The 25,938-nt window shown below is 44.6% G+C and overlaps 1 protein-coding gene across 1 annotated transcript in view; it reads right to left on the reverse strand.

The window, feature by feature from the left end:
- The window catches only part of INTS9 (integrator complex subunit 9), a 59,835-nt gene that overhangs the window by 4,926 nt on the left and 28,971 nt on the right, over positions 1-25,938 (reverse strand). Inside the window, exons 10-14 of the mRNA XM_002188803.5 lie at positions 24,017-24,197; positions 21,759-21,819; positions 14,813-14,984; positions 9,925-10,049; positions 8,886-9,053 (exon numbers count right to left, since the gene is read on the reverse strand). Of these exons, the coding sequence (XP_002188839.2) occupies positions 8,886-9,053; positions 9,925-10,049; positions 14,813-14,984; positions 21,759-21,819; positions 24,017-24,197 (707 nt within the window). The remainder of the gene's footprint in view (positions 1-8,885; positions 9,054-9,924; positions 10,050-14,812; positions 14,985-21,758; positions 21,820-24,016; positions 24,198-25,938) is intronic.

Raw genomic sequence — 25,938 nt, forward strand, 5'->3', positions numbered from 1 at the left:
AGCAAGTCTTGTCTGAACTCCAAGCTATGGCAACTCCACTGTTTCCCCTCACAAGTGGTTTCAAACTTTAATTCTCCTGGCAGCCAGGAAGCCGTGTCTCATTTCAAGGTTGAATTTGTCCAGCTTGCAGTGGCTGGCTCTTGTTGTGCCTTTGTGTGTGAGATTGAAAAGCCCCCCACCACGCAGGAATAAATGAGTCTTCCTTCCAGTCATTATCCCGAGCCCAGTGTCACATGCTGGCACCAGGAAAGCCACCAAAGCAGGGACACTGAGATCTAACACCACATTAATCAGTCCCCTGCCCATGGATGAGCACTTGGACTGCCTTGGGATAAATTGGGGGGGGGATATGTGCAGCATTTCAGTTTTTAGCTTGGGATGTTCTCCTCCTGTGATCAGAGCTGTCTGCCCACGCTAAACCAGAGGAAAGATATTTTTACCGTTAAGTCTTTCCTGCAGGGTTGCATTTTCCACCCCAAAAGAGGATTTGACACACACTCTGTGAGCACAAACACTGCTGTTGGCCAAACTACGATGCTGATAAAGAACAATGTGGGTTAAGTTATTCTTAAAACTCTCCTAAGACTTCAATGGGGACAACTCTCCCCAGGTTTAAGTTGTCTTCAGGCATCAGCCAAAAATCCTCTTGTTGGCAATGAAGGGCTGAACAACCCCTGAGGATAGGACCTGAAACTTCACAGGAAAATAAAATGAGGCTGAAAAATCAGTAAATAAAATCATGGCAGGACCACACTTTCAGCACACCTTGGTCCTCTGGAGGATTCTCCCAGGGAGAGACATGCTGGATGTACAATAGTATTTTAACATCCCAGTTCCAGTAATTTCTTCTTCTTAGATTTTTGGGACACCTCCCCAAACTCCTCCTCCCTTTTCCCTTTTCACCTCTGGCTTAGGGTGCAGGAAGGCTCATCCAGCAGGGAGAGGGAAAGTTTGGGCTGAGTGAGGTGAGCTGGATATGGAGAACAAGCAGGAGCACAGCAAAGTGACCAGCAGTTAAAATGCCCTGAAAGTGCAGGATCTGAAATCACTGATGTGTACATCAGATTACAGCATGTGTATTTAGAAAGGGGCCCCGCTGGGTTTTGACATCATTAAATGTGTTTTCCAGATTTTCAAAGTGCATAAATGTGGGGTCTCTGCATTAGAGGTGGGATCAAACCAGAGAAGCAGATGGGAAACCCCAGACTGGATTTCTCTGGCAGTTCTGTGGTGGGGAAAACACTGGTTAAAGAGATTCCCAAGCAACTCCTGGGTTACTGCTGCCATTCCTGAAGGGCCATTCTTGAGCCTACTCCCAGTTTTCATTGATGACCTCAGGACAGAACGAGGAGGAGTGCTCAAAAAGGTCCCTCTGAAGTTTGTAGGGCACCTTTAACAGGAAACAGGACCAAGCTATGAGCGAGGAAAAACTCAAAGACCAAGAACTGGAGTGAGAAAATCAAGATGAAATTCGATAGCACAAAATGAAGGCCAAGGATGGGGCTAATATTGAGAATTTCTGCTGTGGGCTGGCAGCTGCTGCAAAGGACAGAGGTGAAGGGTTCAGGTTTATTAGTCCATCCCAGGAGAGTCACAAATGTGACATGGCCATGAAAAAACTAAATGTGAGCCCAGAAAGTATCAGGTAATTCTTTCTGAGATGGGCTATCACTCTTTACACTGGGCCTGGCAAGATTTCATCTGAATTACTTGTAAATTATGGGTAATTTCAGTTCAAGTAAGAGATTCTGAAGGGTAGAATAGGGCAGGAGGAGCTGTCTTGTAAGGGGAAAGTAAATATCTTGGCTAGTTTAGCCTGGCAGAAAAGAAAGCCAAAGGGAGAATTTGATTATTCTACATAAACACCACAGGGAAAATGCCAACAAAAGGGAAAATGTATTTATGCTCAAACATGATGTTAGGAATAAATGTGTGCAGGCCAGCAGTGAGTATGTGTAGGCTGGAAATTAGGATGTTTTTGGCCATCAGAGACAGTGGGGGCTTGAACAGCATCTATTGGGAACAGCAGGGGCAAAAGTCTCTGCAATTGGAAATTTTACATTTTTTGGAGGCACATTACAAACACTGTTGGTAACTGCAGCTGGGTTCTGGCCACGTAAGCCCTGAAGGCACCTCCATTTCGAGGTGGGAATGATGGAATACAGCCTTGGAGCTTGCTGGGTATGAAGCAATTCCCACCCAGATCCCAGTCCCTAAATAGGATGGGAATTTGTATGGGACAAAAAAATCCCCTGCCAATTATTAGAGAAGCCCAAGGATTTTAAGATCTGCCTGAGTTCAGAGAAAGCCCTGGAGATCACACCTGCAGAGGTTTTTATAGTAAGTACTCCTCAGCAAAACCTGAATGGAGAACCTGCCTCATCCTCCTCCCTCCACTCCCCTGCTCCTCACACACACCAAATCCAGTTTCTGGGTGCAGGAAATCATCTTTACTAAGACAAAAATTGTTTCTAGGCTGTGCAGCAGCCTTTTCACAAGCAGGGAGGATCTGTAGAGTCAGTAGTGAAAGCAGAATTAAAACCATGGAATTTGCCATGTCACTTAAATTTGGATGGTGGTGTCAGGAGAGAAGGATAATTTCCCTCACCTCTTACATCCTTGCCTCTCTTATCCCTTATTTTTAAAGTAATTTAGTTAGTAATTAATTATTTCTTGAAGTACCAGGAGCTCTGATGGCCAGGCCCTTGTAACCAGACACAGGAGGAGCCTCCAACAGATCCAGCCTTGGTTTTACAGCCCCTGCCAAACCAGGGGCCAAGAGCAGGAACTCTGCCACTGCCAGATCCTTCAGAGGGACAAAAAATTGTGGGGTCAAACACATGGGGTGAAAGGGGAAACGAAATGTGCCTGTGGATTCGTGACCAGCAGGCACAGGGAACAAGGCACAGGCACACTGCAGGCAGGATGGAAATTGGGGAATTTTGCTACTGAGACCTGAAGGAACAAAGCCTTGTCCACCAGAGAACACCCCAGAAACGAAGGGCATCTGTGGATTCCTTAGTGGGTGATCTGAGTCAGGTCTTGTTGGGCTTTCAGCCTCACATTTGACACAATCCAAGGGTTTTAATTCAGCTGTTGAGATAACCCCAACTTCACAGAGCTGCCACTCGCTGGGGGTCTCCCACAGCTCACTCTGGAGCAGATTTTAACATCTCATTAACTTCAGTGGACAAAGAATCATACCATGAATACATAGATTTAGCTATTATTACCTGCAAAAGCCCAGATCTTGGCTTTGGGCTTCCACAGAGCCAGCATCCAGTGAAGCAATAAAAAAGCACGAGGTAGTCTGCAGTTTTGAGCAATGAATTAAAGCTCTTCTTTTCCATGGGCATGTTCCACATGCAGATACTGGACCGGGCTCCAGATCTGCAGGAGGAACCTTGTCCCCAAACCCTTGTCCCCAAAATCTTGTCCCCAGACCAGAAAGACAACAGCCAACCACCATGGAATAATCCTGGGTGTGATTCCAAGCACCAGAACCACACAGCACTAACTCTAACCACTGTTTTTTACCAATCCTGTGCCAAAAATGCAGTTTAAGGAGTATTTAAGGGGTGTAATGAAGGAGATTTTTGGCTGTTTAATGAAGCTCTTCCCCAGGAGCTTGGGAGCGGGAAGGGAACAGTTGTTTGAGGACCTTAAAAAAGGATGGTGGAAAACAGAACCATCAGAAGCAGAAATTAGCTTGGATTTGAATGAAAAATGACAGGTAGGGGAAGCAAGGACATGAAATATCTTCAAAGTAAAGGCAGTAAAACTTGCAGATGCAAGAGATGAGTCATTTGAAAGACATAAAAACTGCATAAATCAAAATATTAAAAATATAGTAACCATTTATATGGGTCAGAATGTCAAGTCAGGATGGGATGTTGTTGTTGAAGCTGACTGGGAAGAGAGAGCTGAGTGCCTGGCTAGAAAAGTGTTATCTTGCAGCCACCCATCAAAAATGAAAGGAAAAACAAACCTAGACATTAACACAGGCAGGTAAAGGAAGGCTGGAAGCAGAAAAGCAGATCTGAGTTCCACCTGACGAAATAGGACAACCGGTGGGTAAGACCAACCACAGAAAAGGCATAGAAACAAAAAAAAACCCAAAAACAAACAAACAAACAAAAGGCAAAGGAAATGAAGGATAACACATTCCAAGCACAAAAAAAGAGAGGAGGAGGGAGGAGAACTCTCTCAGGCTGAATAGCCAGGAGAGAAGGGACACCAGAGTGAGGTGGGAGATGTTTCTAAGGAGAAAATAAAGGCTGCACTGAGCTCTGCTGATGTAAAACAGGGGGATTTGTCAGCACTGGTTCTGGCTTTGTGTGAGGAAAGTTGGTAAAAACTGGGAAAGAACAGTTTTGGTGGAATGTCAAAAGGTGAAGTCCATCTTAGAGAGAAACTCCAGGCAATTCTGCAGTGAGCTGGGAGCTGGGGCAGGGCTGAGCAGCAGAAGCAAACAGGTTGTATTTCACTTAAACAGGTTGCATTTCATTTCAACAGGTTGTATTTAATTTACTTCTTGTGAGGCTACAGCACACTGAACCCAGGGGGAAACGTCAGGGAAAAAGGAACACAGAGGTCAGAGGCTGGATAATGTGGGGTCACCAAAATGAACTGAGGGTGGGAAGGAGGACAGAATTCAAAACTCCTTAGTCCCTGAAACACAGAAGGAAGTTGGAAAGGTCAGGTAAAAGCAAGGAAAAAGAGCCAAGATGAAGCCTCCATCATTATAATGGCTGTCTTCCTACTTCTTCTTCGCAGTATTTTCTGATCATTTCACTTGTGTCAGGCTGTGCCTTGTCCACTGACACTCTCCTGACTGGGCTGTGTCCTGAAGAACACAAAGTTGAGTATTTGAAAAGCACAAGGCCTCAGTGAAGTGTCAGCTGCCGGCACCGAGTGATCCGCACCATTGTTCAGCTGTAATTAAACTGGAGGCACTTTATTTGCTCAGACACTACTGTTTAATTTTATCTGTTTGCTCCAGAAGGTGTTTTCCATTTTCCCATCTTTCTTCTGTGAGCAGACAATACCTAACCAATTTCCAGGAAGCAGTCTTTCAGTCTTTTTTATATATGTATTTTTTTTTTAAGTGAAAGGCAGGTGCTGAGAAGAAATAATTTAAAGTGTAAAGGTTTGCACAACCCCTGGAAGAGCAATTCCAGCCTGATGCTTTGGGACTGTTAAAAACTCTCTCCAAACAAAGGCTGCTGTGAGTGTAAACCTCATTATCATACAACAGGCCTGCCTGACCTGCCTTTGCTCCTCAGTGAAGTGATTGAAATACAGACAGGGTCCAGCAGTAAAAGTAAATTTCCATTAGTCTGACAGGCCAGGATCTGAATCACTGCAAGTTTTGGGAAGGAAATTTCACTCTGCCACAGCATCAGCCTGCACTGAGTGGAGCCACGCTGAGCCAAGCCTTTGGTTTTCAAAAGCTGGAAGAATCCAGGCAGAACTTTGAGCTGGGAAAGGGACTGGGGATGTTAGGAGGGGGCCCTGATCAGGACTTCATTGCAGCAGCCATTCTTTCATGACACTTTCAGGTTTACTTCACACACAAATCCCAGCCCTGCAGCAGATCTAGCAATTACTGGTTTTTCCGGGGTGGATTTCATCATTCCATTTCAGTCTAACATGGTTTTGACAAATAACAAACCATTGCAAGGTTTCTAGGAGCTCTAAAATGCCCTTTTCAATTGCCACTTGAGCCTGCACAGAACCTCAGGGCTGGTGGGAGCCCAAATTAAACAAATGCCCTTTCCTTGCAGTACAGAAATTCCTATATTCAGGAACCCTAAACTACCGAAAAGGGAACATTAAGCAGCAAATACTCCCACACCAGGGAGCCCCATCCATCATGTCTAAAATCTGTCTTGCACAACCCACTCAGCAGAAGGGGAAGCTGCATCCATTTTTCAACAGAACCATGTAGTTCCCTTAAAAAGAAGGAGCAAGATCCTCTTTTGGAGGATGATTTGCATATCTTGGAGCTGGGGAATGGCATCCTGTTAAGAGGCCTGAAGCACAGCCTTGCTCTCTGGAGTCTGTTCAGGAGCCTCACCACAGCCCAAGCAGCTTTTGTAACAAGTTGTGAAGAGCATCTCTGGAACCAGGGAAATCCCAGAATGGTTTGGGTAGGGAGGAAACTTAAATCTCATCCAGCGCCACCCCTGCCACAGGCAGGGACACCTTCCACTATCCCAGGTTGCTCCAAGCCCTGTCCAGCCTGGCCTTGGACACTTCCACGGATGCAGGGGCAACCACAGCTTCTCTGGGAATTCTATTCCAGGGCCTCCCCACCCTCACAGGGAAGAATTTGTCCCCAGTATCCCATCTAACCTGCCCTGTGCCAATGGGAAGCTATTCCCCCATGTCCTGGCACTCCACCCCTTGTCCAAAGTCCCTCTCCAGCTTTTCCTGGAGTCCCCTTTCAGGTGCTGAAAGGTCACTCCAGAGCCTGCTCAGCTGAACAATCAGCCTGAAGAATCCCTGGATATGGACAATCACAAGCCATTTCACCTCCGTGAGCATGGATAGCTCTGAAATTAGGACTCCTGTGTGAATGTAATTGGATGTTATTTGTTAGGGGAGGAGAAGAAAAAGGCCCTTTCTGTCCTTTTTCCAGATTTCTGCTGGACCTCTCCAAGCTAAAGGGAATGCAATAGAAACCAGCTCGGTTTTCCCAGGTTGGTGATGCCACATTCCCTACAGAGCATCCTCCTTCCCAGCAGCTTTGGGGAGTGGAATCCAGTCCCTTCAGAGGCTGACACAAGGGACAGGCTGTCACACAAAGGCTCAGCTCCAGAGTTAAGGTGGAAACCCAAACTTCAGTGTAATCTGAATAATTGGTGAGCCCCTGGTTCCCTGCACTCTGAACTCAGGAATTGGTTTCATGCTGGTGAATTGAAGCCAAGTTTCACCAGTCTTAGGTTTAAGGGGATCCAATAAATAAGTAAATTTCCCACACAATTAAATATACATGCCAAGATGGAGCTGCAGCCAAGCATATTTTGTAATTAAAACCCTCCAAGTAGTGTGCTGGGCAGGCTTCTCACAGAAATGGTGTGAAATGGTGGCAGTGGGTGTTGTGGGCTGGCTGAAGGATTTGTTACATGGGTCTCAGTTCTGCACTTCATATTTGGCTCAACTAAAGGATGCTTCCTCTTTCTACACTCCAATGAAAAGTCACTCAATATTCCAGTTTCCAAAGGGCAGTAATGCCTGCTTGCAAAAAGCCACTGTCACCTTAGATCCAAGGACACATTTGTGCTGATTGGATTGTCAAAAAATATTTTAGGCTCATGTCTGTCAGAATATGGGTCACCATTCGTAATATGGGTACATACATTTGGATTTGACTTACGGGGTTAATAAATCATTAATAGATGTTGTGGGGATAAGTAATCCACATTTTAGATGGCTACAAGCAATCCATTAACCTGCTGGGCTCCTGCAGCCTGTAGGAATTATCCATTTATGGAAATTGTTGGAATACAAATAAACCTTTTCACTGCTTCTTTACCATGACTGGAAACTGATCCTTAATGGGAAGGGTATTTCTAACAGCAGGTGAATTTGGGGAAGGAGAAAGACAACTCCTGGCTACTAACTCCTGGATTCTCTGGATCTTTCCATGGTCCTGGAGCACTAATTCAAACTGCTTTGCCTAAACCTTCCTCATATCACTGGTGGTGTCTGGTTGCTTCACTGGTGGCAGAGATCCCTTTTGTCTTGTGGGATGGGATTTCCTTGCAAAGGACAACTCACCTGAGCACAGTTTTTGCCTGCTCACAATCAAAGAATCATGGAATGGTTTGGGTTGGAAGGAATCTTAAAGCTCATCCCACTCCAATCCTGATGCCTTCCACTATCCCAGGTTGCTGCAGCCTGGCCTTGAACACTTCCAGGGATCCAGGGACAGGCACAGCTTCTCTGGGAATTCCAGCCCAGCCCCTCCTCACCCTCCCAACCAGGAGTTCCTTCCCAAGATCCCACCCAAATCTCCCCTTTCCCAGTGGGAAGCCATTCCCTGTGTCCTGTCCCTCCACCCCTTATCCCAAGTCCCTCTCCAGCTCTCCTGGAGTCCCTTTAGGCCCTGGAATGGGCTCTGAGGTCTCTTCTCCAGGCTGAACAGCTCTCAGCCAGCCAGTGGGGCTTTTTTCAGTTCACATTCGTTTATAGAGTGAATTTATCTCTCAAAAATGCACCTTTCCTAGCTCTCCAGTTGACAGAATGTGCTTTAAATGATGACAGTCAACTATAAATTCCAGCCACAAGGCATCTTAAGGACAAATACCTTTAGTTCTGAGGCTGCACCTCTAGTCCTGAGGGCAGTTTGGGTCCTTCAAGACAAGAAGGACATTGAGGGGCTGGAGTGTGTCCAGGGAAGGGAATGGAGCTGGGGAAGGGGCTGGAGCACCAGGAGGGGCTGAGGGAGCTGGAAAGGGGCTCAGCCTGGAGGAGAGGAGGATCAGGGGGAACCTTGTGGCTCTGCACAGCTCCTGACAGGAGGGGACAGCTGGGGGGGGTCAGGCTCTGCTCCCAGGAACAGGGACAGCAGGAGAGGAAACAGCCTGGAGTAGCACCAGAGGAGGTTTAGGCTGGATATTGGGAACAACTCCTTCATGGAAAGGGAGGTGGAGGCTGGATATTGAGAACAACTCCTTCATGGAAAGAGAGGTGGAGGAATCCCCACCTGAGGCCAACCACAGCAGTGACACTGGCTGACAGCTCAACTCAATGACCTTAAAGACCTTTTCCAACCACAACAACTCTGCCATTCCACACCTCTCCAGAGGCTGCTGAGCTGGAATTTGGCCATATGAGCAGGACCCCCCCCACCAGGGCCGTGCCCCACAGGGACTCACGTCGGGCATGATCTCGATCTTCTCGTAGCGGCGCTTGTAGGGCAGCGTGAGCACCTCGGCGCGGCGGTAGGACATGGCCGGGGGCTGGCAGTCGATCATCAGGTCCGTGCGGTGGGACTGCGTGGGAGGGGGCTGCGTGTACTGCTCAGGGCACACCACGTGCAGGGGCTGCAACACAGCACAGTGCAACTCCCATCAGCACTGCTAGAAACTGCTCCGGGAGATGGAGGTTCCTGCAGCGGCGACCCGCATGGAATTTGTGTCTTAATCGCCACTTTGATATCATCCTTGCCATGAGGAGAGAAAAAGTAAAAATATGAAATGGGTTTTTCTCCCAGATCCTTGCCAGATAAATTGGAAGGAAATGGTAACAGTGGTGGAGACTGTCCCAAGTGTCAACATGTGGGGCTGCAGAAATCTCAGCCATCAAGAATCAAAAGCAGCTCCTGGAGTTTTCCAGCAGTATGTTAACAAAGCATAAACAGGCTGATTGCCACTGCAGGGTTTACGGAAGCCAAAGGAGAAGCCAGTGGTTCTGCAAGCTGCCCTGGAGACAGCACAACACATCGGCAGCAACATGAAGAGATGTTTATGCAAAGGCAGGCAGCGGCAGCTCCATCAGTTTGCAGTGACAAGCCAGGTTGCAGAACAATGAGATAAAGTAATGAAGGCACTGTTAGGAGGTTTGGAAGAATGTGTATTTCAGAGTTCAGCAAGATAGAACACAGGGAAGTACTCATCCAGAAAAAAATCTGGTTATTATTTTAATTATGTCATGAGTCAGAAAGCAAATTTAAGTAGAAACAAATGGGATGGGCCACTAAAGCACAAAGAGTCGAGAGGGAATAGCAGATACTACAAGAACCCTTTTTTTCTTAGACCTCTCCTAATGCAGAAGCTCAATGCTGTGTTCTCTTCATGGAGAAAAGGATCTGGGTGTTGTCTCCATTTTTGTTTAATGCAACATTTGCTCACAATTCATTTATTTAATTTCAGCTGTGTGAAGAAATGTAAGAAAAGGCAGCAGAAAATTCATTACCTGGACTTCTTTGAGTAATTTAGACACCTGAATAAAGTTGAGTCTTGTGTCAATAGGACAGTAAACACATTTCATTGCCAAGGGCTGGTAGGGAGCCAGGGCATCCAGGTAAGAGAAATCAGGTTCTGGAAAGAGAAATGTTGAAAACACACGAAGCCCATTAACAACAAAAATGGCCCAATTCCTCTCTAATTCCAGTTTAGTCAAAGCTGTTGCTCAAAGTTAATTCTGTTACAGATTTCTCTTCCTTTCCTCCTCCCCCCACCCATTATTTTCAATTAATTTGATGAAAATTATGCCCACAATTAGTCTTACCTTAATCAAGCAACAGAGCAATACTATTTCATTTGAACACATTATTGCATGATTTTTAGAACAAATTTAATCAAGACAAAACCATCATCTCTTATTTTTAATCAGATCCTGTAAAGGAAGGCAAAGCGTAGACATTTTGAGTCTTGTAAGGTGATTCAAATGGCAAGCTGGCTCTCACTAAGACAAAAATGCAGCATAAAGATGATATCTAGATATATAAATATATACATATTTATTATTTTGAATCTAAGAGCCAGGTTTAGATTGGTGGGCAACCAAGGGTTCTTTTATTACTAGATTAGAGGTTTGCCAGGAAAAAGTCAGGCACTGAATGGGCTTTTACTCCCAGAGAGAGTAATAAAACATTGAGAATACTACAGAAAAAGATTTTTTATTTTGGCGAATGACAAATGTAGATCTCAGGTGACGCACTGTAGGATACAGAACCTCTTGATTTGGGGGTCACCAACTAATGGTACGGAAAAGATTATGCCATCTCTATCTCCCTGGTAATTGTGGGATAAGTGGGATAAAGGGAATGCTGGAAAAAAAGGAACTGGTTTGAATTTGATACATACAGAATGGGGCAAGAGAGGAGATGCATGAAAGTCTCATCTGCTGGATTATCCTGAAGCACAGGGCCTCAAAGGACACCAGGCAGAGCAAAGTGCAGCTCAAGCCTGGCTGGAACACAGCAGGAAGAATTCTCTGGGACCTGCTTTACTTGAAAGGATGAACTTAAAGGAAACTGAAATTCAAAACCTCCAGTCCAGATTTAAAAAACCAGTCTAGGATGTTTTGACATGGCAGCAGAGCAGAGCACTGGGTGGATTTCTCATGCAGACAGCAAGAAAAAATCTCCTTCGAACCTTAGCAGAGGAAGTTCAGCACCAATGTGACATCCAACAAAAAGACAAGTTAATTGCTCACCTCAAAATCTAAAAATCTCCAAATCTGCTGCTGGCTAAGCAGCACTGAGCACCACGTGGGGATATTTACCCTGAGAGAACAGAACATGGCACCAGGCAATGATACAAATGTTTGGAACTGTCAAAGGGATAATTTCCCCAAGTTTAAAGCAATTGTCAGTGTAGCTGCCTGGGAACATTAAAGTGAGAAATATTAACAAAAAATGAGCGTTGTACAAGGACGTGTACATGAAGCCATGAATCCACAAACATGAAGTAAAATTACACTGGGCAAAAAGCCATGTTATTAAAAGCAGATGTGGTGGTGGCAATGAAACAAAGCCTAAAAATATAAATGTAAAAATAGCATTTTATGTCAGTCAAGTTTAATAGCAATGAATAGAAATAAAAATAGGAATACTGAGAAAGTTGGTAGTTGAAGAGTGATCAGTTAGGGTTAAATGACAAGGTATTTTAAAATAATTGGAGGAAAAAAAAAAGCTTAAATAGGCAGAGGTTCTCTGCTAGAGATGGGCCGTGAAATTGTAAAAATTAAGTTTAAAAAGTTACCAGAAGGGAGGTTTTCCATCCCATCTGGGGTTGTGGAGGACATAGAGATTTGAGGCAGCATTTCTGAATCAGCAGGTTCAGAGAATGTACAGACATGGAGTTCTGGTCTAGAAATGCCATATAAAACCCACTCCAAAGCCTCTCTGAACTCCTAACAAGGACAGGAGAGCCCTGGAAAAGGGAGAAATTCTAGGGAAGGAATCCTAACACGGGACTGGGGAGATTTAGAATATTAAAAACACAACTTGAGCTGGGCTCACTGGGAACTGATGTGACACACAGGAGCTGCTGTTTTGAAACCACCCAAAATCCCAAAGTCACCTGTCTGGAGGCAGCAAGTGCTTGTCAAGGACACATATTGACTTTTCCTGACAGAATTACAGGTCTTTAGCTTTTCCCCCAAGACTCCTGATTTACTGCTGCGTGACATTGAGTTATAAAACCTTCCACTGTACAGCACTGACGTGCATGAGCTGGTTTTAACATCTCCCAGGGAGCTGGTTTTTAAAGGAGACTTCTTTATACCGTGTCTTCTCCTAGAATTTCTTTGTGGCTCAGTGGTATTCGATATTTTTAATCAATAATCTCTTCAATACTGCTCCAGCAGTGATGTCTGCAGGTGACACCAGCCAGCAGGGCAGCACCACAGTTCCCTCACAGCCAGGTCCTGGCTGCTGGCTGCTTTAATTTATATTCTTGTCATTGTTTTTTTACATCACAGATTGGAAAGGTGGAGACTGACTGGTTCCTGTGGACTGAACAAGCAGTGTTCATTAACAATGCAGGATGGTCTGGAGTTTAAAGGTTCTAATTACCAGAAACCAGGAGGTTTTCACAGGAAAAGCTACAACATCACCTCTTCTCACACACTGCTCCAATGGACTGGGGTTATTTCAGATCCACAGGAGATTTTAGCTTAAAACAGAAAAATAATTAAATAATGGAAATCAGTGCCATCAGTGGAGGTGCTTCAGATTTTCACTTGGTACTAAGAACAATTTCTTCTTTAATTAAGAGAGAATTAAGAGAATTTAATCTGCTAGGAATTTCTGTAGACACAGAATCATTTAGGCTGGGAAAAACATGTCTAAGGTCATCAAGTCCAACTGCCAAACCCAGCACTCAAGCCTGTGTTTTGTTCCAGCTGAGAGAACCATAAGGAAATAGGCCTAGGACTAGACAGTCACAAGGCAGTAGGACTTATGGATAGTCCATAAAAGCCATGGATAGACAGAATTTAGGAAAAAACCACCACAAGCATCTGGAATCACTGTGCACTCCAAGGTCACCCAACTAAAGCAGCACTCAACTGGAGTTTCACTAAGTACAAACCGGGAATGAATGGCCAAGACCATGACCTGCTGCACCCCCAGGTTGTCAGGAGTGACATTTCCGTGCCTTAACAACCTGCTGGGGCCAGGCTCTGACAGAAGTGCTCGATTGCCTCAGTCACTGAAGGACTGGGATCTCACGCAGAAAGGTCAATTGCCTCTCCTTACAGAGGACAGAGAGGAAGAGTTCCTGCCATTAAAGGCCAGTTCCTGACACCCTGGGCAGCACATTCACAGCGTGATTAATGCCACTGCTTCCCTGGGGATTCATGGAATACACACCCCAGCAAAGCTCTGCAGACTCTGGCTTGATTGAAGTTCTGACTGGAGTAGAATTCACTATTTTCAGACAGTGCATATCCACCTTGCAATTTTACCCAGTTACTGGAATTAGGGCATGGCTCCTGAACTGCCTCAAAGGTCAGCAGGGATGGGCCCTGCAGCAGCTGTACCTTTAGTGCTGTGGTACCTTGCACCATTTCCCAGCACAGAAACAGTCTGGATTTAAGTTCCCTGCAGGAACTCCCTTGTATCTCCCCTACCATTGAATAGGGTTAATTATACACTAAAAAGATGCTTAAATTGGCTTAACAGTATCATGATACTGTCACACTTTTTGGTGACAATATTGTAGAAGAGTCAAAGGGACTTGCTTGTCACTAGCCTCAAGTCTACAGTTAAAAAAAGAAGGAAATAACCCTTTCCCAGCCCTATTTTCCTCAGGTTTTGTGCTTTCCAGCAGCTTTCTTATTCACTAAAAATTGGAGGAAAATAAACTTAACAGTGGGACTCCATCCCATTCTTGCTGTGGAGTAGGTTTGATTTGTTCCTCAGGACTCTCCTCCCTAGTTCTAATTACTTTGTCCAAAAATCCACACCTTTTTTTTTTATCTGGCTAAGTTATATAAAGCACATGTCCCATTATCCCAGAGCTCCTTAGACAGAAAATCAGGAGTAAGGACCTAAAGGATTATTCTTTGCCTTCTCAGATCAGGACAATGGCCACTGCAGGGCTCTGTCTGGGTGACACTTCAGGTACAAATACACCTGCACAGAACCTCAGCTCCAGGGAAGACCTTGAAGGGTTTTTAATCAGGGTCAGCACTAAAAGCAGATGGAGAGAAGTGGAGGAATTTAAAAGACCTGTTGAGCACTGAGAAAGGAAACAGCACCCCTGGGGAATGAGCTGTACCTTCAGCTACAAATGTGTCTGCCAGCCAAAACCCATCCGAAAAAAGCTCAGCCCAAAGGCAGGAACAGCTCAGATCCCTGTGCCAGGTCTGTGTGGGGTGCACACTTCTGGGACAGCAGAGAGGACAGAAACCTCTTCAGAAGCACTGAAAGATGAAAAGGCAGAAGGGATGAGGAGAGGTTTGTGGTCCCACTGAATATGGAGAAGTGTTTCTCCTTTCTGACCAGCATCCATTAGGTCTTGCCTGGGTTTAACTTGCAGCCAGCTGCTTTTAATTCAAAAATTAATTTCCTGCAGGCATTTTACTGCTGTGCATAACAAAGATTTTGCTCAGACGTGGCAGGAATGGACTCTGTGTGGCAAAGGTTGACTCTGCAGGGCTACACTGAATTAAATGGCACAATAATTACATTTGTCCCTGCAGCCAGTCCTGGGGCCTTAATTTAGATAAGCTCCTACTGAAGTGAAAAACTTCTGTCCCAGAACAAATGAGCAAAGCCCCAAGGATGTGGCCACACTTAACCAGAGTGCACAAACTGTTAATCTGACAATGATATCAGCATTTGACTTACCTGTGAATATAACAGTGTTCAAGCTGGATTTTCCCCACAGCTCCATGAAATGCACCACATCCCCAAATCTGAGAGAGGGATGCCCAGTGAACACAACACAGGGCTGCTTGAAGTCATTGCTGAAGTCTCCATGGATGCTGGGATAATGCTTCAATTTGTTTGTCTGAATGAGCTGAAAGAAAAACAAAAATCCAGACAGTGCAACTTTTCATGCCTCTGTGCTTGAGTGTGTTTATTTACATGAGATTATAAATGTTCTACAATTTATTCCTAACTCATCAGATAGTCCCTTCCTGTATACCCCTTAGATTTTTCCAACAAATGCAGTCATGACTGTCATAAATGTTATGAAAAGGAAGTCAGAGCATGGGGCCAAGGGCCTCCAAGTCCCTGCTCTCACTTCTTTGGTACCAGCAGGGTGGTGACTGGGAGGAAACTCTGCAAACACTCCCTGCTTCGACTTCCCTGGAGTGAGCAGAGGGCTCAGCTGCCAAATTCACAATAAGCTCCTTTTTCCTATTTGCCATGTCTGCAAAGAGCTCTGGACTCATGTTTAACCTGCTTTTCTTGCATCACAGCAGTAGCAGGCACTTTTGCCTTCAGCAGAATGTTGCTGAGCTTCCCTGGTCTAAAGGCTTCACACAAAGTCAAACCTGCTGAAAAAGAACAGACTGACTTTCCCTTCCTTAACTGGCTCTGAAACCAGCAATAAACATGAACTAAGATGTTTTGCAGACACAGTGCAATCAGCTCTGCAGGTGGAACAGATTTCTTTACTAAGATGGAGAAGTTTGTTTATCAAGGCACTTTTCAAAGAGTTTTGCTTTATTTCTCCTGCCACTGTTTTCTAATCTGCAAAACAAGGTGCAACTTAAAAAGCAATTTAACAACCAGGCTGTGAAGCACTTTCATGCAATATTTTGCAAGTGTTTCCTTGGCAGGTATATGCTTCCATCTCCAGCATGGAAATAACTGTAAATACAGTTTAAAAAGCAAGGAATTTAACACACAAAATCACAGACTGAACAGATGAGAGTAAAACCACGGAGATAAAGAGTGTGACGGAGGGAAGGGGGCTTCCTTTGTCAGCCAGCTTTAAAAGGAGTTTGGGCTGTTTGACAAATCATAGAATCCTGGAATGGTTTGGGTTAGAAAGGAACCTGAAAGTTCATCCTGTTCCACCTCCATTCCATGGGCAGGGACACCTTCCACTATCCCAGGTTATTCCAAGCCTCATCCAGCCTGGCCTTGGACACTTCAGGGATCCAGAGGCAGTCACAGCTTCTCTGGAAATCTGTGCCATGGCCTCCCTACCCTTACAGGGAAGATCTTCTCCCTAATATTTCATCTAAACCTCCCTCACTTCAGCTTAAAGCCATTTCCCCATGTCCCAAGCTATTTTTTACCATGGCTGATCTAAGGGGCCTGCATGGAAATGAAGAGAATCAGAATTCTCAGCAACTTGTGCACCACAAAGCACATCAGAATCCAAGGTTATTACACAATTCAGTAGATGCACATGGATCATTTCCACATGGATCCTTGAATCATGGAGGAAGTAGAAACTGGACTACATTTTCTGCAGTTTACAAGTAATAGCTAATTCCCATTTAATCTTCAAGAGGGGAAATTGGAAAAAAAACACCCAATAACTGCTCTGGCAGTTGATAGGCACTGAATCTCAAAAACATTCCTGCAATTATACTGGTAAAGGTTTCTGATTAACACATCTGGAGTGCAGGGTTTAGAATCTAAACTTAGCTTCAGTAATAAAAACTGCAGTTTAGCAGACAATGGGTAAAACAAATTTGAATCATAAAATCCTGACATTTAAATGAACTTGCAGGAAATGGCCTCAAAAAGCTTTTTTCTGTTTGTTTATTTTTTGAGGGAAGCCAAAAGTCTCAAAACTGAAATTGCAGAAGCAGTTTCAACCGGGTAAACTGGAAGAGGAGGATGATTTCTACTTCAAACATTAAATGGAATATGTGACATTCCAGGGGAAAACTTTTCCAGGGGCAGGCAGATAGGTCAGGGGAAGACATTTCTACAGCCAGCATTGATCTAAGACACTCCTGAAAACCACAAATTGGTGTTGCAGTGTCTTCTTTCACAGGTTCCTTCAAATGATATTTATTGGTATGCAGCACTCAGAGTTTTGGGAAGATGTGAGAGCAGCACTGGATGTGGAAAGCAGTGAGCAGCTCATTTCCCTGCCATACCTCCACAAATGTTCACTGCTCAGCAACATAAAAGCTGTATTTTCTTCAAAGCCTTATGGAAGCTTCAAATCCCCTCCTATTGCTTTGTAAAGAGACACAGGAGCTCTAATCCAGTTTTCAGGAGCTTGCTGGTGATGATTCTTTTTTCATCTTTCCTTTTTATCTTGCCAGATCTTTTCTGCTAAGTCTGGTGAGGCTTCAGAGCTCAGCTCACAATTCCTGACTCTCACAGGTGGACAGAGCAGGGGTGAAAGGTTACAAAAACAAGTATAGAGACATTCTGCTCACTCCAGGGAGAAAGCTGGTGGATTTTAGTGTCTACAGTAAAGTCTCTTCTAATCACCCCATCAAAAATATACGGAGCTGAACTTGCAAAACAGATCCAACAAAATTTCCCAGCTCATTAAGGGGACTGAGTTTGCAATGATTTGTGCAGGTTTTTTGCATCTCCAGATGAGGTGGGGTGTGTAAACTTTGCTGTGCCATGGTCAGACCTCCAGCTGGGCCAAACCCAGTGCCTGGCATTGAGCCAGCCAGCATTCCACAGTGGGCCTGGTTTCTGGAAAGCACAAGGAACATTCAGAGCATCTTTTTACAGAAAGAACCACTATTGAGTGATAGCTTAAGAGATAGGGGCTGGTAAAGTACTGAATCAAGAGTGAGAGCTGCGTTTTTCTGAAATCCCAAACGGTTCTGTGCTTCCCTTTAAAGCTGTAGACTTGATTTACAGGGTCAGCAACTGCTGCTATAAACAGGATAAATCTCCAGAGCCTTTGTGTATCCTTTGTTGAAGTGAGCCAAAATACACTGATATTTACTCTGTGTGTGTGTGTGTGTGTGTGTGTGTGTGTGTGTGTGTGTGCTCTGTATCCAGAATTTGGAACAGATGTGGCTCCTATCAGGGAATGAGAGATGTGTTTATTACTTCACCTCCCTCACTCCATCAGATCAACACTAACAGGGGCCTAATTTTATCACAGAATATCCAGAGTTGGAAGGGACCCCCGTGGATCACTGAGCCCAACTCCTATATGATAATATTTATTATAAAACAAACTGTAATACTCCACAATTACGTGGTTCCAGGTATTTATTTAAATGTGCTATGCAGGAACTGGTAAATGGAGGAGAGAATCAAAGACAAAGAAGACAAATGCTGGTTTTTAAGACCACAAAATCAATATTACTCCTACCCTGGCTCTTTTTTGAGTCAGAAAAAAAGGGTTTTTGCAGCCATTTCTCTTAGATCTTGCTAACAGAATCCTTAATAAGAGCACGGTAAATCCAAATCCTCCCTCCACTGGCAAATACTGATCAATACAAATTACCTCCCAAATTTTATTGTTCCAGACATTTAGAGGAGTCTGGATTCACTTATCTTAGATCCTGAAATTGTCCATGTAAAGATTGAACGGAGAGGAACAATTCAGCTACAACAATTGAGCCATTCCTTTATAAACACAAAGCCTCCACCTCCACAAAAGGGATGGGGCAGAGTGCACAGAGTGTACAATTCATGGATCCTGTTAAAATTATCAAGGAGACCCCTAATTGCTCATCTGGGGCTGTGCTGGGATGGGATATTCCCATAGGAATTTGGTAAGACACCACACTTTGCTTCTGGGACACCAGAATAGCAAATCTAAGCTAAACAAATTACTGGTTTATGCTTCACAGTATTTCAGCAAGGCACTGTGGAGCTTCAATCTGAGCCTGTTTAGACAGTTGATCCTTGGATAAAATGGATACAGGGGCTTGAAGTGAAAGCTACCAGCCTGTACTGACAAATATTTGGGATCTCCAGTTTCTGACTGTGCAGTCAGAGCAGCTCTTCCCTCGGAAACACCTTTAACAAGAAGCTCTTTTAGTCAGTGCACCACTAAAAAGCTGCAGGAGAGACTTCAAGAAGAACCTGGACACTCCATTTTTATTCACTTTAGCATGAACTGATGTTCAAATCTATCCCTACAAATCTGAAGCACTTCAGCTCACATTCCTGGCTCCTAACAGAGGGAAAGTATTCCCTATTCACTCAGAGTGGATGTTAGGAAGCAAACTGCCACCACAAGAACTGTACCAGGACTGTGTAGGAGGAGGTAAGATGAACATCTACTGCTCCATTAAAGTGGAATTAAACAAGGAGGGAGAAATGTTTTAGGTTCTCTGCAGAGCTGAACATGTGTCTGGTTTTATTCAGCAGAGCAGAACAAGGAATGAGTTCAAAACACGCAACATAAATCATAAAACAAAAATTTCCATGCAGAGAGAATGCAAAAGCTTCAAACAACTGAGAGTAGAGAGTGAGGAGAAATAAAAATAGTAATTGTAGAGACAATGAAAATGCTTTTATTTACCCTCTTGTGACAATAATAAAGGCATAGTTAAGTGAAATGCCAAATACAATCACAGCTGATTAAAGGAAGGAATTATTCTGTTCTACTACACATCAGGCAATGCTGAAACTCATTGCTGCAAGGGACAACATCGAGGATTTGGGGAATTTTTGCCTTCTTTGTTTTTAAATCTTGCTGTTTATACAACTAACAGGAACATCAAATTTCAGGACCAGCAGCATGCTGGGCTGGGCTTGTTCTGTGGATAATTAGAAGCTTATTTCCTGGCCTGTCCCTCTCTGATGTATCATGCTAGGCATGTTATTAATGCTTCCTAAGAAGTAAGAGGCATGTCTGAGTAATTCCCTATTTTCCTCCAACAACTGAGCAGTTAAGCACATCTTTTCATGATGGGCAATTTCAGCACAGGTTACATTGCACAAGCCTAGCATTACTTTGAAAAAAGCCAAGCAATTCTCCACTAACAACCTCCCCGATAGAAACCATCATTCACTGTCTGCTTCTGATACTCATTAAAAATCCCCTGAAGTGCCAGTAAGCAAAGCTCCTGACTGGGGAGGGGGGTTGTGGAGGCCCAGGATTGTGCTGGGAAGAGGTTTTCTGGATGTTTCACACTGTGTGAGTGAAATACAGTGTCAGGTATGAGATTTTGGAGATTTAACGACCCAAGGCACGTGCTGAGCACTGGGGCCCTGGCATGGACATCCCGTGGGATGTTCCATCCTGCACCTGGAACAGACACATTCCTCCCTCTGTGCAGGGAAGCTGAGCTGGGATCCACTGCTGGGAGGCCTTTCCTACATAATTACCCTGATCTACACATGAAGCACAGAGCAGTTCTTGCAAAGCTGTTCCAACAATTTAGCAAAATCTCACAATCAACAGGCCCCCAGAGAATACAAAATGTCCCAGGAATTAGAGGATAGAGTTATCACTCTATAAACACAAAGACCCATTGTATAACATGGGTTAATTAATCCAGTCTTTGACATGTTTGGCTTCTCATTTTTTGGATGGGTTTTCACTTAAATCTGCCAGTTCCAGTGAATATTGGAAATCAGAATATGGGCTGTCAGTGAATCCAATGACACTGTGGATCCACAAGGACATCCCAGAAAGCAGAGATGGAAGGCTAGACAGAAAGTACAGCCACAGCAAGGCTGCAGAGCCTCATAATCAGAGAATTTGGAGTTGATTTATCAGTGGCAATTAATCTTTTGGTAATAAAATAAGTGGTGAACAGGTGGCTTGCCCTGCAGTCCACATTATTCTTGGTAACAGATTATACATAATTCACTGCACATTCTGCTTGCAACACATTCAAGCATCTGGAAAGAGTGAGGGCTCCTGGTCAGGTCCTACTTCCAACAACGCCTTTGAAGCACCTACAGATGATAGATATGATAGGTAATGGAAATTTCCAGAACAAGTCCCTGGATGAGATATCTCAGAGGAAAAAACACCCAGTTCCAGTAAAAGCACTGAATTTCTGTGCTCTTAAACCTGCCATGGCCACTCTGCACATCTCATCAAACAGTCTGGACCACAGCAACTGAAACAGCCAGGTTTTTGCATGTCCCAAGTGGTTCAGGGGCTCACAGGAGTAGGATTAGCTAAAATTCTCAGTCCTGTTTCTTCCTTTCCCAGCCTGCCTCTTGTTTACTTCAGTGGGAAAACCACCTGTTCCCAGGGGAGAATTTCCTGTCCTTCTATGTGAGGTAACTCTGAAGGCATCAGTTATATTTAATGTCTGCTTGGCTAAAGCTTCCCTAAAATTATTATTTTGTTGCAGGGCAATCCTCCAAATTTAGGACCCTCATTTCTCTTTGCTTCGTTACAATGCTCAAGTAATTTCATTTAAAATTGGCACAGACAGCACTCAGTGCTGCAAACTTTAAATTTTGATATAAAAATCTCTCTTTCAAGATACCATTCCTCCTGCAGCAGTCATGGTGACTGCTTCAGTGAGGGAGGAAGGAGCTGGCATGACTAAGCTGTCTCTGATAACAAGCTCTTAGTTTCACAGCCTTGGAAATAAACTGCCTGGACAAAGGGAATGCTCGTGGCTGCAGTTGATAAGAGCAAACATCCCACACCAGATTTCCTTCTGTGGGGGAAGGAGTGAACCAGGCCAGCCTGTGCAAGTGATAGGCTGGAATAAACAGGGTAATTTTAGAGTTTAGGAAACACCATCACTACTCATTCCTCCCCCATGCTCCCAAATTCATCACAGAAAGCAAAGGAAAAAAAAAAACACTTTCATGAAAAATTAAACAAAACTTAAACAGCTGTAGAAGGGTTCATCAGAAAAACGACAGCTACACTGTGTGGACTGTGATCCAGAAAGTGAACAAGACCATGGTAACTCACCTCAGCGTGGGGAAAAGGAGGTTCTGGAAGATACACCTTTGTTTGTTTGTTATGACACAACCTTTAAAAGAAAAGGAAAGCAGCCAGGGTTAGAGGTGCAGCATATCCTGCAGCATATGCTGCCATCTACCGTTACACTGTTGGAGAAAACTGGTTTAGATCTGAGGCACCAGGTGCAAAATCATCAATTTGTCCTGTTGCTGCCAGAGTTTCTGGTTGGAGGACCCACACCTACAGGACACAACACCTCAGTCACAGCAGGATCACACAAAGTAGGTGCAAGGCAGCTGAAAGCAATTCTGTACACGCTGGAACAGAGCTCCTCTGCTGCTTAAAGCAAATCTGTAACTCATCCACAATGGTTCCCCATCCAGATCTCAGCAGCTTTTGCAAAGCCAAATAATCTGTCAGCAGAAAAATCCCACTTGCCTCATCCCACTTCTCGGCAGTGACTTGGTCCTTTTGCTCATTCTAATCTAATTCCCCTGTGCATTTCATTATTGGTAAACTGCCTCTCCCCACGGCCCAAGGCTCACTGTGACCTGGCATTTTCCATCAATCACTTATCTTTAAAACAGATATTGAGAGCTGTTGATAAGCTCTACCCAGACTCCTGATTCATCCTATTACAGCAGCTAAAAAAAGCTGTTTGTCAGAGGTCTGGGTGATGTGACAATGATCTGCAGTGACACTGTCCTGGTGGCTTTTCTGGGAAACTCTGCCTGGCTCACACTTGCACTCTATTAAAAAGAAATGAGCCTGGGTCAAACTAATTTTGATAAAGTCTAAGGGATACTAAGAGCAAGGCATTTCCTTTAGCTGAGTAAGGGGTAGAATTAAAGGCTGGAATCCCTGAATATCAATCACAGTTCTGACCCCAAACCTCTGTTTTACAGATGTTCAACCTTTGCCTCCATTTCCATGTAAATCCACCACATTTCAATCATCTTTACAATTCTCCTGAGGGGTCAATTCCCACAAGATTTCCAGGACCTGTCTTTTCTTTCCTGAACTCTAAAATCAGGAGAGGAAGAAGAGAAGAGCTATCTTATTGTATTTAATACTCTAGACATGTCTCCATTGGTAAGAATTTGGAAGAGTTCCAAGTGGTTGGGCTCTCCTTTCCAGGGCTCAGAATCACAGAACAGCTGAGGCTGGGAGGGACCTCCTGAGATCACCAAGTCCAAGCTCTGCTCAAGCACTCTCAACAGAGCAGATCATCCAGGACTTTGTCCAGTTGGATTTTGATGTCTCCATAGCAAAGTCTCCATAACCTCTCTGCACAGAGGCTGCAGTGCTTCACAGAATCATGGAATGGTTTGGGTTGGAAGGGATCTGAAAGATCATCCAGTTCCAACCCCCTGCCATGGACAGGGACACCTTCCACCATCCCAGGCTGCTGAAAGCTCCATCCAGCCTGGCCTTGGACACTTCCAGGAGAGGAGCAGTCACAGCTTCTCTGGGCAACCTGTGCCAGGGCTCACCATCCTCACAGGGAAGATTTCCTTCCCAATATCCCACCTAACCCTGCCCTCTGGCAGTTTAAATCCCCTACCCTGATGGAATTTCACATGTTTTAATTTGTTCTGCCAGTGGGTCCTGCTGAAGGGACTGAGCCCTCACCCTCATTACTTCCTATCAGTTGTTTCTACACAGTGAGATCCCCCTGAGCCTGCTGCTCTCCAGGCTGGAGAACCCCAGCTCCCTCGGCCTCCTCTCATCTCCATGGCCCTGTGCTGGCCTCATTCCAGAAATCCCACATCCTTCTGGTACTGGGGAGAGCAGAACTGCATGGAACACTGTCCATGTGGCTTCAGCAGTGCTCAGCAGAGCAGGATCTCCTCTCCTGAACTCCTGGCTCTGCCCTGCCTCATGCAGCCCAGGACACTCTTGGCCTTTTATCGCCAGAGCTCAGCAAAATTAAGCCTGAAAACTTTATTTTGCTTAGTCAGGGACATCACAGTAGAATCTGGGGGGTTAAGACTTGCGAACATGCACAGCTAAAACTCACTCAAGTGAGGAACAGGATTTACTCATTAGAGTAAGCACCAAAAAGCAGAGATTGAGTTTGCACATTCTATAGGAAATGCTCCTTCCCTAATTATAGAATATATTCTTACACACACATACACACACCCCCTGGTGACTCCAGGAACGTATTCACAATCCTAACCAGGTGTATTTTAGAATCTGTCAGGTAGAGATAACCTGCACCAGGACTCTTTCCACAGCTGAGGGTGCTGCCCTGGCACACCTACCACTCAGCAAAGATCTGGGAGAACTCCAGGGAGCTGTTGGCAACAGGTGAGATGAAATAAAAGGGGATGTTGGAGAGCCCTGCAGAGTCAATGTACTGATAGAGGCACTCCAGCAGGTCGTAGATCACTCCAGAGGGGTAACAGGGAACCAGGACATTGCCTCCATTCCGGACAGTCATTGCTAGGGGAGAGACAACAAGAGAAATCAATTCACTGCCTTCGTATTTCAACTTCTAATAAATTCCTTTCATCCAAATATTATATAAAAAGAAGTTTTTGTATGATAGCACAACACATTATGCACATGAGTTGGGAAAAAACCCTCTGATCGTTACATACATTTATTTCCTCCTCCTCCAGGCTCAGTGAAGTGATTGTGCTCCTTTGGCAGGGGGCACATGACAGCCTGAGCACATGGAAAACTCCTGACAGGAGAGGGCAGCCGTGCACTGGCACAGGAGGATGAAGGAGTGACACAAACCACCTCACCATCAAAGTAAACCCTGCTCCACCTCTGAGCTGCTTCCAGCAGGGAAGGACAACAGCTCCCAGGTGTCAGCCAAAAGCACTGCACATGGGGAGCTGTCCAGTGCTTGGATTTCAGATGAAAAGCCAAAGGTGTGGTTATTTTAAACAGCCCTCAGAGCCAGAAATGGGTGATGGAATGTTTGTCCTTTTCAAAAACTTTAAATATTTCTGTCCTTTCTGTATAACAAGAACAATTTAAAACTTACAGACAGCATGAGACTAGAGAAAAATGAGGAGAAGAAAAAGGAAATATAGGTCTACTCTGTAATTGAGACAGATCTGAGCACAACAGCAAAAGCAAGCAGAGCAAACATCGTGTTCTTTTTGGCAGAATGAATTACAAAAATACTGCACCTTCTGGGAAAGCAGAAATACTTTGTTCAGCTCAGTGAGCAATTTCACCTGTGGTTGTGGGGTGAAACCATCCACTGCTGTTAACTGCAGTGCAGCAGCAATAACATCATGCACCACGCATTCCACAGAAAGCTGTGGAAGAGCCTGAAAATACAAATATTTCATCCCCCTAAATCACTTCCTTGTCTTCAATTTTTTGCTGAGCTTTGTTGGGGTATGGATTTAGCACTTTAAGGGTCTTTTTACCCCTGATGAGGGAGAATCTTCCTCAAGGAAGATTTTTCTGGCTGAATGTTTAAGTTTTATGGAGTACAGGGAGATGCACAGCCTAGCAGGATTTTTCACATGCATTTGTGGTTGTTTTACTCCTTGTAGCAGTCAGTGCCTCTGACACGGTGCTATCAACAACTGCTGATCAAAGGCCCCTTGTTTATCACTTATAATACAACTGCAGGGTAGTGGATTTATTTCTCCAGGCCATATACAAACTATACCACCCAAATATTTGTGGAGATGAGCAGCAACAGTTTCACATTTACCCAGAACTCGAGATGTTCCCAAACATCCCAGCAATGTGTGACATTATCCCCTTCATCAGGCAAATCTAAACTATCCCAGCAGTAAACAGGATGTGAAGAGACCAATGAGGAGGTTAAGAACAACATTTTCAAAGCCATCTGGAGGCGGAAGTTGAGCCTCTGGCTCCAGGACCTGAATTTACATGGAGAGATCAGACACCCAAAAATTCTGCAGAGGAAAGTACCTACACCCACTGCAGCAGGAATGGTGCACAGGCCAGGGATGGGATGCAGAATAGAGGTTAAAGAACGTGTCAGGACACAAAAAAAACATGACTTCCCTTCCTTTGTGGTGCTTTGACCCTGGCTGGAGGCTGAGTGCCCACCAAAGCTCCTCTATCACTCAGCTGGGCAGGGGAGAAAATGTGACAAAAACCTTGTGGGGAGACTTAAAACCAGGGAGAGATCAATGACTAATTACCTTCATGGACAAAATGGCTTGACTTGTGGAAATCATTTTAA

This window comes from Taeniopygia guttata, chromosome 3, assembly GCF_048771995.1.
Source record: "Taeniopygia guttata chromosome 3, bTaeGut7.mat, whole genome shotgun sequence".
Taxonomy (NCBI): domain Eukaryota; kingdom Metazoa; phylum Chordata; class Aves; order Passeriformes; family Estrildidae; genus Taeniopygia; species Taeniopygia guttata.